The sequence below is a fragment of the Gambusia affinis genome, linkage group LG09, assembly GCF_019740435.1.
Source record: "Gambusia affinis linkage group LG09, SWU_Gaff_1.0, whole genome shotgun sequence".
NCBI lineage: Eukaryota > Metazoa > Chordata > Actinopteri > Cyprinodontiformes > Poeciliidae > Gambusia > Gambusia affinis.
The window spans coordinates 14,471,838-14,488,554 of NC_057876.1; the positions used below are offsets into that span (position 1 = coordinate 14,471,838).

The following is a 16,717-nucleotide window of genomic DNA, read 5'->3' on the forward strand; positions in this document are numbered from 1 at the left end:
AAAGGAAATGAGATTGCAAATGGGTCTCCCATGAACTGCATGACCAAACTGGGGAAATATGGCATCATTTTATCTTTCTGAAGGTTAAGAAGGGAGAAAATGCAATCTCATCTTTGTGATATGGTTGGATTAGCATCCTCTTTTGCTTCCCTTCAAGCATAATATTTCATCATGATTAAGCAATTTTTGTTAGAGTTTTCTTTTACAATTCTTAGATGTAAGGGATAGATTTTAGAATGCTTCAAACCAATTTTTTCCCAAGCTGTCCTTCATAGAACTGTCTGAATATGATGCCAAAAATATGTTCCTCTTGCTCCCTCCCCCTCACCTTCCTTTTCCCTGTGACCTTCACTAAATTAAGATGGCAGGAGAATGGTGGGCAGGAAGTAAAATATAGACATGGTTCTGTATAGTTTCCATGGAGACATTTACTACATTTTCCGGTGAACTGTGTGAGAGTGAAATTTAAGGTTTTGTTCAGCATAGATGTGAAAGCAAATACCAGAGTAAAGGTGGTGAGGAATATGCAGCAAAATAATCAAAGAATAGAAAGAGAAGTCTGGATAAGAGAGGCATTAATAAGCAGATATGAATAAATATCAATGTCAAATATGTTTGGATTTCATACATTTTTAGCCAGATTTTTGCATTTCTGTATTTGTGTAGTTCTGTTGGCCTAACTTCAAATGATTTCCAGGGAAGATTTGCAGTAATGCTGTTTTTGAAGGGTTGTGCCATGCTGAAAGGATTCATACTGGATGAATATATTTTATTTGCATTTTCCTGTGACCCAACACCTGGTTGGTTTGAGTGCTGAAGTAAAATTTTTCAAAGTCATTTTTTTTTCCTTTCTTTTCAAAGGCTGAAGAAAGCTGCCACTGCTTGATTGTGTGTGTGTGTGTGTGTGTGTGTGTGGCACACATTCATCAGCAGCTCTCACCATGATTTATTAATGAGATGGTATTGGCTTTTGCCTGTACTTAAGACTCAATTCCTTCCATTCTCTCTTGCAGCCCAAGGCACCTAATTCGGACTGGAGATACTCAGCCTCCCTGAGAGCAGGTGGTGTAATGCAGAGGTAAGCATCATATTTTCTGTTTCTTTCCTCTAAGTATTTCACATTCACCCCGTTCATTATAGTCCCAGTCTAATTTCATAATTGATGTAAAAACATTGTTGTTTAATTCAGACTTTGAGTTAAAAATTTGCATTTTCACCCTTAGTAAGTGACCATCGAGTCTCTGTTAAATAATCTTCAAAATAATCTTCAAAAATTCATCCATCCATCCATCCATCCATTTTCTGTTCACCCTTGTCCCTAATGGGGTCGGGAATCTTCAAAAATTATTTTACTAATATCCTATCCAGATTATGCAAAGTTCATTTATAGAACTATAGATGAGTTGTTTCATCCTGCAAGCAAAAATAACAACAACCAAAAAAAGAAAAGCACAAATGATAATTTTATGGTGACAAATCTCTTTTTATAAACAGTCTCAGGAAACTTTTGTTCATAAGCAAACGTGTGCTCAGACAGTCTTGACCTGAGTTCAACATCCTACTTTAGGTAAAACCAAGAATTTAATTTAAAATAGTAAGACCACTGCCAATTTTTGGCACCCTGTTGTGGTTTGTTTTCGATGGCATAAATGTGCAATTCATTTAATAATAATAGTATATGTGTTTTCTTTTCTTACATCTTGATAAATTCTGACCACTGAAGATTAATCTTTCACTTAAGAAAAATGTAAAATGACATGCCAGTTCCAATTTTTGCACCTAAAAGGCAAAATAATGAAATGCCTTCAAAGAATGTAGCCAGCTCTCTCTTAATGTCTCATGTGGTTGCAGGCAAAGCATGTTTATTCACTGAAATAAACATATATATATTTTATTTTTGATTTAATTACATATCTGTATTGTTGCTCTTGTTCAGCTATGATAACTACTTTAAGAGAAAAGGGGGGGCTTTGCTTTTGCCATTTAGGTTATAAAACAGCTAAATTTAAATATTTATGCAGATTTTTGTTTCTGAAAAACAGGGAATATTAGTAAAAAAAAATATCTGAAGTGATTTCTTTTTCTGTAAGTCAACAATTTTAACCCTGAGACCTAATTTATATATATATATATATATATATATATATATATATATATATATATATATATATATATATATATATATAAAATTACATAAATAACTTGAAATTTATTTCTTGAACATAAAATATAAATTCATTTTGGAATGGCAGACTATATGTTTCTTACACAGATGGAGGAGAGACAGGAGGGAAGAGCAAACAGAGAGATGATCAGTGATGCATGAAGGACAGGTTGTTAGGTGGAAATATCACCTAGAACTCTGGAAACCAAATGAAGGGTCATTCTGACATCATGGCACAATAATTACAAACAATGTTATTATCAAAACTCATAATAGTTAAATCAATCACTTTTAAATATATTCATTTATTTATGGATATCTTAAAGATACCCTAAATAATAAAATTCTTCCTCCCACCCATATAATAAGTAAAGCACATGTAAGTGTTTAAAATACATTGTGGTAGTTGGGTGCAAACAAATTACTGTAGTGTTTACTGTAGTGCTTAAATCACATACATATAAAGCATTTACTCAGAAATATGGATGTTCAGATAATCCTCACATTTTCAGGTTGTTGTGCTTTGATTATGATGTGTTAACAGTGTGGTACAGTCTGAAAATCTGAACATCTTATGGGATGATTCTGTGTGTGAAATGAAGAAGAGTTCAAATAAATCGTTTATCTATTTGCATCTAATTCAGGAAATTTTTATATGTGCCCTCTGATGTGTTTGGGAGGATATTGTAAGTTTATATGTTGGCATCAAAGTTGTTGAAATTCCTTTACGATTACTGATGACACTCATGAGACTTAGTGTATTTGAGTAAAACCGTATTAAATTTATCAAATTTATTTATAGGGTAATTTAACACTACTCTGACAAAAAGTAAGATTCACATGATCAGTGATTAAAACTGATGAAAGTGGGATTAGCAAATAGGAAAAATGGTACAACGTGTTATATAAATATTCGCTCACCAGACACTTTCTCACATTTGGTTATGTTATAACCAGAAATGTCAATGTATCTTTGTAATCAACCAAGAGTAGTAAATATTTGTGAAGAGGAAGAAAGTTATCCTTGTTTTTAATTTTACTTGGGAAATACATAAATCTAAAAGGCATCATCTGCAAGTAGTCAGCCCCCTTTGCTTTGAGATCAATCTGTCTGTCTTTCTGTCTGTCTGTCTGTCTGTCTGTCCGTCTGTCCGAATTCACTGCACCTCATCTAACCAGGAGTCTGTCATAGAAGTGCAGCCTCCATCATTGGAAAATTATAATGCACCATATACGTTTTACATTAATATGAAATGTATTTCTACACTTTTTTTTTTTTATTATTATAGTGATCAGGTGAAAAAGCAGGAAGCGATATTATCTAAAACTCTTATTATCTTAGCCAAACAACATGATCATTGTCAAGATAAAGATAGCTTTAGTTTGCAGCAGCCCTCTTTTTTATGCCTGTGTGTTCAGTAGAAGGAGGGTGCAAAATTACTCAGACTGGGTGTGAAAATGCAAAAATGACCATCTGTACCCATAATTCCCAGAGTTAAAGGAAAAGTACCATCAAGACTTTACAATTTCGTCAGCATGGATTATTTATTTAGTTACGGGGAAAGCTTTTTATTTGCAAAGTTTTGTTTTGTTCACGTAATTCAGTGTTACGTTTGGGATAGCTGTCTCTTTATTGATCCCCTTTAATTTTGAGGAGCATAAAGCATAGTTTATGTATCGCAATACCTTTCTAATTTTTAATATGTTAATGTGCCGTTTGTCTTTTAGTTCAGTCCACATGGAAGAGTCTGCAGTCATGCAGGGAGCTCAGGGAGTCCTGGTACAAAACTGGCCCACTGCATCGAGTGCTGCTGGTAAGAATCTGTTAAGTTATTTTCACCTTAGAGTGTAAACCACTGAAGAACTGTTTGGTGGAGTTAAAAAATACAACACACATAGACCTACTCTAGTCTTCATGTTGGCAGCACTGATTAGTTTAAATATTTTTTGTTTGACGAGTCCAAAATCTCATAGCAACAATTTAAGATAATTATTTATTCATACCTGCAGATTATCCAATAACTTAGCAAACTAAAAATAATAATTAAATTACTATGACACTGCATTTGAGATTCCCTCAACTTGCCCTTGCCTTGTCTCACTCCTGCAGGACGTGCACTGTCCTTTCTCCACACTGCTTTAGAAAAAGTAGTTTTTTCTTCAATCCTTTTTCATAAATAGTTCATTGGCAGGACTGATTATTGTGCAGACAGAACCTAAAGCATCTGCTCTCCGTTTTAATGATTGGTTATTTCCAGAAAAAAATTACATATTTTTAGAATTTGCTCTGGAAAACAAAATAGATTGTCATTTACATTCAGATAAAGATAGAATATTTAAATGTTATCATAATTTGGCTAGAAAAGGGCTTAATAAAGATAAATAATTATTTTAAAATAATGCCAGGAACAATTTTGAAAACACAGGGAGTTCATATTCATTTGTCACCCAGCTGTGAATACCCTTGCACATGTAACTTAGTCTAAAAACCTTGACACATCCAGTTCTCCTTACCAATATTTGTGATGAAAAATAGGCTGTGTTGTTATATGCATTAACTCTCTTACAGAGAACTTAGTTTTTATCTTTGCTAATACAGACATAAAAGTGTGATGAAGAAGGATTAAAACTTAAATAATAAAAAAAGATTAGTGTTGGAGAAAAAAATTAAAATAATGCAAATGGAAAAAAAAGTCATAAATTTGTCAGGATGCCAACATTTGGTATTGATTGGGAGATTATTGGACATAATTAGGAAGCTGGCCTAACCTGATCTCCATTTTAGATAGGAGGCTGTGAACTACGTACGCAGACATATCAGACAAGCTAGCGATTGTCTCCTCCCATCCACACTTGCGTACAAACAGCCTCCTCTGCTAAGCCATTGATTTCTTGCCTTAGCTGAGAACTTACAGCTTGCAGGCACTTCAAAATGTGAGGGACAAAATGGAGAGCAAAAACAGACAAGAAAGAGGGAGAGGACACAACAGACAGCAGTGACGTCCTTAGGGCAGATCAGTGGCTATGAGATCAGCTTGCACGGACTTTAGGTGGTCTCATCTGGCTGTCGCAGTTAGAGACGACATCCTGTGCCATTTTAACCATTTGAACCCAAGGGCTGCCTGCCCCCTCTTTATCTTGTTGTTGGCCATGCTATGAATAGAAATAACTGAAGGTTACCTTAGCTTTAATATAAATTTTAGGGTGTGACAAACAAAGGCTCCAGGGTTCGTAGTGATAGTAATAAGAAATAGAAAATTCTAGCTCTGCTCTTCTGATGATCAAAAGATTGACTTATCTACTGGAGTTCATCTCAATTCTCTTTCATCATATCTGGAAAATGGATGGGTTGAGTTAATCTGAACTTTCATAGTTAAAGTGCTATTTACAGCTAAATCCCGCTGTTTATCAGGTAGCCTCTTGTCTTTAAGGTTTTGTTTCTTTGAAGCCATTGTTTCAGGATGGGTGCAGTGCCGGCGGTGTGGTGTCTCTTCACTGTGAGACTTCGACAGCCGACAACGCCCATGTTTTCGCTCTTCTGACTTTGAATCAGATCATTGAATTTGCACTCAATGCCTTGTATTTCACATGTATGTCCCTATATTTGACCGCCTGTGAGTCCAAGTGTTTTGTCTGCTTGCTTTGTGCTGCTCCTGTTGTGACAGATGGTGCACAGCCCACGCCCAGATTAACACAGCCACATTAGGAAAACCAGGGCTAGGCTTGTGTTCAAGTCACCCTTCCTAGCTGTTCATCACTCCTTGTGTGTCATCACCTTGTCTGCCCCTCTAATTCACAAATCTGCTGCTGAAACAAACTGATGTGGGTTTTTTGTGTAGAACTGAAATAAAAATAGAAAGACTTCTATTGTGAGATTGGAAGAGGCAAGAAAGATGGGGTGTTAAATGGATGACTTGCAAGGCAAATGATTTGAAATAAAGAACACTTTAAGCAATATTGAATTAGTAATGAGGGTTTGAGAAGGAGTGACAATGACTAAATCACACTGATTGACTGAGACATAGTCGGCAATAAAGAGGGGAGGCTGAATGAGGCTGCTGTTGCTAGGGGAGTGTGGTTGGACCAGACAGTGGTGAGAGGGAGTGAGAGAGCTTCGAGCATTATTCTCCATCAGCATAAGCACTGTCACCATGGCTCCTACCAATGTCCTACTGCTTCACAGGAAGACATTGTTTCCATGGCAACCATTCATGGCCCCTGATATTGACAGGAGTGGGAGGAAATAGCGGTGGGTGTGTATAAGATGGGGGTGCAAACATATGGCACGGTGCAAAAGAAGATCTCCAAGAAGGGGAATTGTGAGGAATAACAAACAAGCACTACATGAAAGACAAGACTGAATAAGCAAACGGACGAGAAAGAGTAGAGATAAAAAAGCTCAAAACATTGCCTCTTTCATTTGAGGTGAAAGTTGTTGAAAGAGGGAGAGGAGTTGGTAGAAGTAGAGTGACCTACTTTCATTGGGGTGGTGGTGTACTGCAGATATGGATGCAGGTTCACTGTTTCCCGTATCATCCTCGAGCATTACACACACATAGTGACACATTCACCATAACCACTGGTGCAGAGACAGGCAGTTTTTATTGGTGTTGACAGCAAAAACTGTCCAAATGACGAGCGGAAACTGAGACAAAAATCGTGCTGTATTTTGCACTTTGAGAGGCTTGAAGCTATGCTATCTGAGCCATTAAATTTATGGACTATCCATTATTGCAGTATGTTACATTTAGTTTCTTAAACTCATCATGAATGTTTTGTGAATAAAAAGGAGGAGTAAATTTAAATTTAATTGTGGATACTTCTGGGCTGCAGTACTCTCTCAGTCATTGTCGATATAAGGGGAAACCTTTTGGCTCATTCAGAAAGGTGAGGTAGAGAAGAGAAACAATCTGGGATATTTAACTATTTTGAATACTTTCAGCCCATCTGCTTCCTATTTTTAGCTGGGTCATTTCCTTTTTGCTGTTAGCTTTGTTTGGTTCTCTGCTGCCATTGCCTTTAAAATTCTTGCCAGTTCTCACCTCCTTTGTGTCACTAAGTTATAAAAGCTTTTTTCACTCTGCTTTTTGTCACTGCAACAATGTTGAGATGTACAAAGACACACACTTTCAAATCTGCATGAAGATGCAGAATGTCAGAGCAGTATCTATACTTTTAAAGTTTGTATCAACCATCTGCTATATGGGCTATCTGGGCAATATAATGTTGATATGATGAAACTAACAAGAAACCTAACCAGGAACACACCTAATATTCTACACACATGTTTAGCCTTAGCACCAGACACTATCATGAAGATGTTTGCCATCAGTCACATCTCTCTTTTTTTCTGTTCAGATTTGAGAATACATGTTAATTCACACAGACACTGCGCCATAAAGTAAAATGTAACAACGTGTGATTGAGATGATAGCAACGTCCTATTTTTGTTCTTTGAATACAGTCATTCGCTGCACAGCAGGTTAAAATATACCCTCTAAAAATAGGCGTGGTCCCTCTGCAGGATTGATATGTGAAGAATCGCATCCAGGAGATCTTCCTTTTTCTTCTCTTCTCTTCTATGCTTTAGTTTTGTGTTAGGCATCACCATTTTTATCTGCATCTACGCTCCTCATGGCCCCTCTTCCTCCTCCTCCTTAGGATGTTATGTAACACTGCGCTGCAGTCCTTTGTGCAACTGTCCAACTGGCTGATGGTAGGGCAAGACAAGCCGATGAATAAAGTAGATGTGGCAAAATGGAGCTTGGGTGATTTGAGTGGCTGTGAAAACCCACTGGAGGCACAAAAAGAATAAAGGGACATTGACACAAGAAGAAGCTTGACTGATGACTTCAGAAGTAAAAATGCAGAGAGTGAACATGCAGAAAATATCACAAGCAGTAATGTAATGGGGCTTTACAGCTCTTTAGGCAGCAGGGTTAAAATGTTCAGACAGCACATGTACAGAGAGAAGTAACCCTTATAACCATGAAATACGTTACTGTCAGTGTCTCTAATGTACTTGATGGTTATGGCTGATGGGCAAGCAGTTTAATCCGAGATCATATTAACGTTATCACTAACACTGATAGATATAATTAAGAGCTGCATCAATTACTCAAAGGAATGGGTGTTGGTTTACAATGTTTTTCACGCTAGATTAGATAAAAGGTCAAGGAAAAGAAGAGGTAGAAGGAAAGGGAGGGATTCTGCAAAACATCAGTCCAGGATAAAGGAAGGTGCTTTGCTTTGGAACAATGCTGGACGAGCGGATTTTATTACCTTCAGGAGAGCTAGAAATAAATTGAATAAACCTGAAAGGAAGGCAATCTTTATGTCAGTATTTGTTGATAAAACATAAACAACAATACATATCACTATATTCAGAATGTTGTACAGATTTCATATTTTTCCTTATTTACTTAAATGAGAATAAAACAATGCAGTGTTACTCTTGTCTGCCTTACCTGTTCCATCTGTCTGCTTTCATCGTGACTCATCACTCTCTGGGCTGTAATTAAGTTTATTAGTGCGAGGTTGCACATAGGCACCACTGTCTCATCAAGTTTTCACTCTGAGTTAGACAGGTATTATTTTAGAACCAACAAAATGGAGGCTTTAGAGAAACAACTCACCAGTATTTTTTTATTAGGCGCTCTCATTTATTCCTTTTGGGCTTGATCTGTTTGGTCTTTGCTTTTATTTGCTTATTTTTAAAGTTTTTTTTCAATTTCAGAAGCTGCCTAGTGAGGAAGTCAAATGGGAAATTTTTCTCTGCCAAAAGGAAAAAGAAACAATGTGACTGTTTCTGTCACAGTATATAAATGTTAAGAATCTGTTTTTTTCTGTTTTGTTTTTGATAAATATTCCATCAGTGCACCGTATGCACTCTTAGTTGTTGGAATATTAAAATCAATGCACAAAGTTTATCGCCAGTTCCTAAAGAAATGCCCCTTTCAAATGTTTATTTCACTTATACAACAAATCTTCAGTTGTATTATTATGTTCTGTGGCTAAGGATAATGGAAAAATAAAATTCAGACGCTCATATACTCTGAGTAGGCTAGTTGTCTTTTACCAGACATGATTTCTTTTCAGCTTGACTGGATCTGTCCTCAGTTAATCTCCCCTTTGGTAACAGCTCAGGAAAGGAATCAGAGAAGCAAAGAGTGTATGTGAGGAAACGATGGCAAGTAGGTCATTGCTTTGCAGAGTAAAGCAAAATGGCTGCAACATTCTGTTTGCTGAAGCACACTGCGTTTTGGTTATGGTATTTTCACTCTAAATACTGATAAGATTCTTATATGACTAAAAATTATGTATCTCTTTGCACATTAGACTTTTCAGATTTTTTCTATTTTTTTATACGTACAAATTTAGGTTTTGTGAGTGGTTTTTTGGGGGTATTTTCTTAAAGAGAAAAGACATATTCCTCATGTGGCCCATCAGTTAAGTTTGTAAATAAACAAGATGCATTCACCAGAAATAGAATGCTGAAAAAATAATTTAACAAGATAAATTATAGGCAATATTTGTTTGCTAAAAAGAATAACCAAAACAGAAATCAGAAGAGTTGCAGGATTTCTTTGAGTCTTTCATTTACCAACAAGGAGAACTTTGATGAGCTGCACAAACCCAGAACATCATCACAATTCTAACACATAGTTTAAAACATTCTGGTTTTTATTCATGTCTGCATCTGTGACACGTTGAGCATAGGGTGTCTTGCTGGTAATTACTGCAATGCAAAAGATGGACAGATTAAATAATGAAAACTGAACATTGTTAAACATTTGTGAGATCCAACAGTACAACGTAAACCAAAACTGGTTTGTGAATGGATAAAGCAGGCTAACATTAAGCTTCTTAAATGGCCATGACTGTAGGCATGCTGAAAATCTACAGTTTTAACTGCTAAATTGTTGTTGTTGTTTTTTTTTCCCAGTGTGTGTAATTTTCTTGATAAGGGACATTGATGCAAGTCTAAAAATAAATCAGACTTCAACATCCACTTAAGTTTTGTTTATTTTTAGTTCATCCTGACAAAAAACAATTCAAACTATTAAAATGTGAAAGTTAATGTCATTCATGATGGGTGTGTGTAAAGAGTTGATTGGAATAGTAGCTTTTGACTCGAGTCTTTCATCCATTCATTTAATCTCTTCCCTCCTCAAACAGTACACATTGTTAGTGCTAAAGTCTACAGATTGTGAAAATCTGTGAATTTTAATTAGAGTTGGACTGAGTTGACTTTGATTTTATGAATGTGTCATGCCTTTTTCTTCTTTGACTTTCATTTAACTTGTAGCATATGATTAAGTGATGACCCACTGAGATTGTCTCTTACAAGCATATGTAGCAAGGCACTGAGATTTAACTTGTGTTCAGTTCAAGGAGGAAATAAAAAATGTAGTAATATGAGACGCTTGTTACTTATTTAAAATAGCAAGAGGCTGTACTGAATTTGTAAAACACATAAATGAGATGCTTGATAATATCAAGCATCTCATTCAGTCATAAAATTTAGAAGAATTTATGTACGTCAAATCTTTGATTTCATTAGATTTGAAGCTAATCTTTAATCTCTCTGTGTTTCTCTTTTAGATGGTGAAGGAGGAGAGGTTTCCCCACCTATGGGTGCCGGCGTAGACAGCAACAGCTGGCACTTTCGTTATGGCCCCGGTGGTCCCGGAGCGCCCCCACAGCACCTGAAGCCTGGAGACGTTCCTCCAGAAGCATTCATTATTCCTGGCTCCCCAGCCATAATTTCCATCAGACAGAACCAGGGAGGAGAGGACGACAAGAGCGACTTCATCACTTTCGGGAAAAAGGAGGAGGCCAAGAAAAAGAAGAAGAAGAAGAAGGAAAAGGAGAAGAAAGATAAGAAGGATAAAGGCAAGGATGATGGTGATGAGTAAAACAGGGAGCAGAAAATGCAGAAAATGGCTAAGAAGAAAAGGGTTCTGTTAAAACAGAGGTACCAACCAAAGTTCACTGGGTAAAAAGAGAATATTTTATACCATTATTCATTATTGCTGATAAAGTTTCAAAGCTTTTTCTGTTATGATTTTGGCCTTACCAAGATATAGTTTATCTTCAGTTAAATACTGATGTAAATTATTTATCTTGCCTTTATAGAATTAATGATTTAAAAAAAAAAAGAAAATGATTGTTTCTTCCTCTCCATACCCCAATGTGCCTATGCACCCTGAGTCTACTTTTATTATCTTTTTGGATAATGTAAGTACAATTCTTTTCCTTGTGTTGTTCTTCTTTTCTCCTTTAACCCACTGGGCACGTTGGCACCTCTGTCTTATCCCCTCCCCAACGACAATGTGTAAAGAATTCTCTAATCGAAGAGACCAGTACATTGAACAAAAACAACATAAAGCTGTGCCAGCCAAGGAAAAAAAAGAGGAAAGTGTGAAAAGATTGACACAGATGCATGCAGTCTGGAGCTGGACACACTCTACTTGTAAATAGCACAAACAAGAGTCACTGAAACTAAAGGCTAAACTGGCACTGCTGCAGATTCACTGGTAATTACCAACAGTGTTCCCTTAAATCTCAATGAAACCACATGCGCGCACACTAACACATCCAAACGTGCAAACAGCAACTTATTACCCATGAGACAATTGACACAGGAAGCACCTGAGGCCTGGGAAGAACGAGTGAGAGAAAACATAAGAGAAAAGACTGGCTGAAAACTGGACACTGCAAATTCTTTGCCCTGCACACTCACTTCTGAGAGTGCAGCTGTACTTCAACTCTCTCAGGATGGAAGAAGAACCATTTGCAATAGCTCTATCTTTGCTTGGAGAGTGCACAAAGAGCTTTATCTTCTGCAAGAATCCCAACTGAGGAGGACAGAGACCACTGGAAGATATGGAGAGAAAATGGGGAGATGCTTCACATTCTCCTGAGCATCACAGAGGGTTGAGTGCAGCTGAGGTGGCTTTATATGGTGGACTCTGACGATACCTTACAGAGTATTTGGAGAAATTTTGATATCACTTTTTCTCCTCCTTTTTGCAGCAACGGCTAAACGCTTTCTGCTTTGAATGTTTGGTAGCAACCAATCCTTACCTGACACCTTGAGTTTACAGATGATCGCCTGCTTGTATTTGTTCCCAGCCGCCACAAAACCAAATTTTACTGAAAATCACTTTTTATTTTGCTCATTGCCCATCATGTTGACTGCTTCTCCTGTATAATGTGTGAAATGTCTTTTTTTGTTCTTTAAAGAGATTCAATAATACCCGTGTTTATTTTTCTTCATAGCTTTAACTGCTTTATGCTTTATACGCCCACCTCACTGTTGTCCTCAGACACCCACTCGACCCCTTGCTCTGGTGGCCTGCTCTGAACATTGTGGTGTGCTGAGAACAGCCTGGAGTAATGCGGACGAGGCCCAGGGAGAACCAAACAGGGCTTTGCACCCTGAACCCGTGGCAGGTGCCTCTGAAGTGCAAAATGGTTCAGTGCTTTTTACTTGTGTAAACTACGGTATGTGGTTCATTTCCTGTTTGTAGATAATCTCAAGAGGAGGTATGGTGGGATAAGGGCTGATTACAGCGACTGTTAAGAAATGTGATGAAATAAGGACCGATTAAGAAAAAAAAGAATAAATTCACCAAGTTGATTGTTTAGGAACATTAAGTCACATACTAGCTTCTATGTACGCTGTAAATGTATCGTAGACTGAACATAGATTGAACAGTAGCTCTTGAAACTTGAGAAATATTGGGCACACAGGGGTTTTTTCCCTGAGCTTTATCCCACCAACCTTCTCACAGACAGTTTTTGAAAAGGGGCACTGATGTGCCTCAAGACCTGCTTCTGTTGGTTACCCTCCCGTTGCCTGTAACTTGTTGCCACGTCCCAAAAGTTTTTGCGGCTCAGTATGACGTCACTCCATTAAGTGGCTGCTGCATGTACTGCTCTACGGAAACAAACACTATATAGAGAAATATATATATAGATAGATAGATTGCTCTGATTTTATTCTTTTGTATTATTATTTTATTTTCTTCATTAATCGCACAGGAAATATCTGTATGTACTGCTGTCGCTCCCAAGCATCCACAACGTTCACACTCCACAGACGTTTTACGGCATCCACTAACCCTCTTTAGGTATTTGTAAATGATATAGTGTGATACCTTTCAACTGCAAGTTCATTTTCTCTCTTTTTCCAACAGTGGTTTTGCGTTTCAAGACAAGCAAAGCAAAAAAACAAAACAAAAAAAGCTTAAAAAAGCGAACAAAAAAAAAAAATCACTCTGTCTCTGGCTTTGACATGACGATTTAACTCTGTATTATTGTAACTGAAATATGTATGATTCTATGAAGAGCTATCACTTCCCTTTCACTCTCATTATTAAAAAAAATGGAAGAAAAAAATCCTGTGAAAAAAAAGACTATATGTTAGTATATTCTTGTGTTTAGTGAGTGTTCATGCTGTCATTCTTTCCCAATGTATGGTGGTGAACTATGGTGGCAGTGTGCTGTCCTGAGTGGACTAGCAGAGATATGTTGTGAAACTTTTTTTGTACACCTTCTCATCAATTGTAACAGTGAAAAGTAGTGAATTTCATTTCTTTCATTTATTTTTCAGACTTTTTATTTTACCTAAATGGATACAGTGGTAATGTGTTTGGTTTAAAAATCACAAATAAAATTTTCTTTCTTAAGCGTACATTCGGATTTGTTGTTTTGGGGATGTTTATGGAAGACTGTTTTGTCCTACTGTGTGCATGGTTCTGTGGTTTTTCCAAGTGCAGTTTATGGGAACGTTGGGCCGAGATTTTATCATATTGAAAAACATAATTAAATATTCAAAATACTTTCAGAAGGAATGCTTTTTGTTTTTAGATTTAGGTCCAGGTTAGTGGAGGAAAGAAATGGATGAGTAAAACAGAGAAAGAGTTCATTTTATTTTGATGAGCAAGGCTGACAAGCTGTCAAAACTGTCTTCGGGCTGCACTCTTCTATCACACACTTTCATGTCACACTTCCTTTTGTGGACTAACAAGCAGCCAGAAAGGATATCACCCTGCAGAGATGAAACACACACGCACACAATGATCTACACAGCTCAGCCTGTCCTTTCTGAGAGCCTTGTCGCAGATGGTCCAAACAGTCCCGCATGAAAACGAAGCTTCCAGACATACAATAATTTAATAGAGTGGCTAAATAGATTTATAGTGTCTCAGTGGGTAGGTTTGAAGGAAATAGTTAATCAAATGAGAGAGGCATTACTCATGAAGGTCTCGAGAGAAATGAAAGCTTGATAATCAATATTTTTTAATTAGTCACTCTAGCATACAGCTTAAAAGCTTCTTGTAGGTAAGTTGAATCCGTGGCACCTAGCAGATTTATTTGCTTTCTACAAGTGAAAAAATAGGTAGTAATCATTCTTTAGGCTTTTCTTTAGCCTGACGCTTCATCCAATATGTAATACTCCTTCTGCTCTTAAATCCTATTAAGACAGATAAGTCTCCCTTACAGTTTTGACTTTCATTTTTCATCCAGAGAGTGGAGAGCATGATAAAGAAGGTTCAAGAGTTCATGTTAACAGAACTGCTGAAAAAAAAGGCTGCATTTTCTATTTGTACCCTGATGGAGACAGGAAAGGTGTTTCCATGGCTACAGCTATTTGGGGAATGGTTTCTATAGTAACAGCCATGTATATGTGCCAAACATGGGCATACTGAGTTTGTGAGACTCCCTGATGGGGTCAAGGGTGTGGCTTTGACAAATGGCAGAGAAAGCACTTCACTGATTACGTTCACTTCTAATCTCCTACTAAACATTCACACTCGTAGCTTGATGTTTTGGCTGTAAGAGCAGCAAATCCACAGAAGTGAAACACTTAAATAAATCAATAAATAAATAAATAAATAACACCCACACATTCAAAATGCCTCCAGTTACTTACTCCCAAGAGCACTAACAAAATGAGTGCTGGTCCTTCTGAATTTTCTATGTACTATGAAAATAAGCTAAGAAACAAACATTATGAAAGCAGCCTCCAGTGCTTTGTTTTCATAGCAATTTTTTTTTTTTTATATATCTCAGATTACTGAATAAGCACACTAATGCTGCAAAGCAATTGACACTTCTTTAAAGATTTTATATGTTGGGAATTCATAGACAAAACAAAGGTTAATTCAAAACAATATGTAGCTCATATGTATGTTACAGGAGTCCATTCTTTACTCCTACAATAGGGAGTCAACTAGAAGACCATGAATCATTAAGGCAGCAGTCATTTTAAATTAAATGTAACTAAAATGTATTAAAAACAGATAAATATATCTATGGCTGGTTTCTCCAGTCATTTCACACTGAAACACACGTGGTAAATAGTTTTTGTCTTAGGGCTTGAGTTGACTGGGGATGTTGCCAGCTGCAGTGAGTCAGCAAAACCATCATCTTGGAGGACAGAAGCAAAATCAAGTGACTCGGCTAAATATGGTAAGATTAATGTGTACAATCATACGAGCTTGTGGGAAACACATGCAACACATTCGACTTGAGATAGCGCCCCTAATGGCGAGACATTCGGTTCACAAGACTAAAAAATATGACTCAATAGCTGAGTTACTTTGGCAAATTTAGCTGTGCTTGAGTTTTATGGAGAGCAGTTATTATTATTTATTTTTTATTATTATTAGATGTTTGTTGAATTACAACATTTGTGACTTTTTTATTATTATTGTTATTATTATTATTATTATTATTATTATTATTATTATTATTATTATTATTATTATTAGTAGTAGTAGTAGTAGTAGTAGTAGTAGTAGTAGTAGTAGTAGTAGTAGTATTAGTAGTATTATTAGTATTATTAAACAAAATAAACATTCTAATAAAATATAAAATAAAAATCATTTGAGCTTTTCTTGTTGCTGTCTGCAAAAACAGAAATGGGGTTGGAACAGAGTCGATGGCTTGCCAGCCGAATTTGTTACTGTGGGCTCTAGATACACTGGTTTGATCTCTTATTTAGAGATTTCAGCTGCTGAGTTTAACAAGGACAAGAGGTCAGTAAGACGGGGCTTGAGGGGCATTTAGCCCTGATCGTCTATTTGCTGCTATGTTTATAGCATTTGCTGTAAATGCAGAAGAGACGAAAGAGTCAGGAGTAAAGGCGCCATCTCCTGGTTAAAACCTCATAGCACATCGGTTTTAAAAGCAAGAAGCCCGTTCAAAAACCTATTCAGTGTTTTCATATTTTTGTTTTGCAAATTTACTTCGACATAGAATATCGGATTTTGACCTTTTGCTAAGCGATGGCAATCATTGCCTCACTTGTTTTTAACTAATTTGACAGAAAATCTGTCAAAATGAAGAACATGCAGTAAGTTGATGGCACATATTTTGATAATCTATAATATCAACTGTCTGCAATGTCACAATCCATAGACACCCCACACCCCTCAGTTCAGCTAAATAATACGTGTTTTGAGGTTTACCTGTTGGGGAAGTAAAGGGAAGGGAGGGGGATGGGGGCAGCTGAAAATTTAAGAATCTTCCATGGATCAT

At 36.7% G+C, this 16,717-nt stretch overlaps 1 protein-coding gene across 27 annotated transcripts in view; it reads left to right on the forward strand.

The window, feature by feature from the left end:
- LOC122836606 (protocadherin alpha-C2-like) overlaps positions 1-13,860 on the forward strand; it is a 189,162-nt gene extending 175,302 nt beyond the window's left edge. For all 27 annotated transcript variants that reach the window (XM_044126265.1, XM_044126263.1, XM_044126264.1 and 24 more), the window contains 3 exons: positions 1,014-1,078; positions 3,893-3,978; positions 10,769-13,860. In XM_044126265.1, coding sequence (XP_043982200.1) covers positions 1,014-1,078; positions 3,893-3,978; positions 10,769-11,082 — 465 coding nt within the window. In that variant the 3' untranslated portion in view covers positions 11,083-13,860. The remainder of the gene's footprint in view (positions 1-1,013; positions 1,079-3,892; positions 3,979-10,768) is intronic.
- The last annotated feature ends 2,857 nt before the right edge of the window (positions 13,861-16,717 follow it).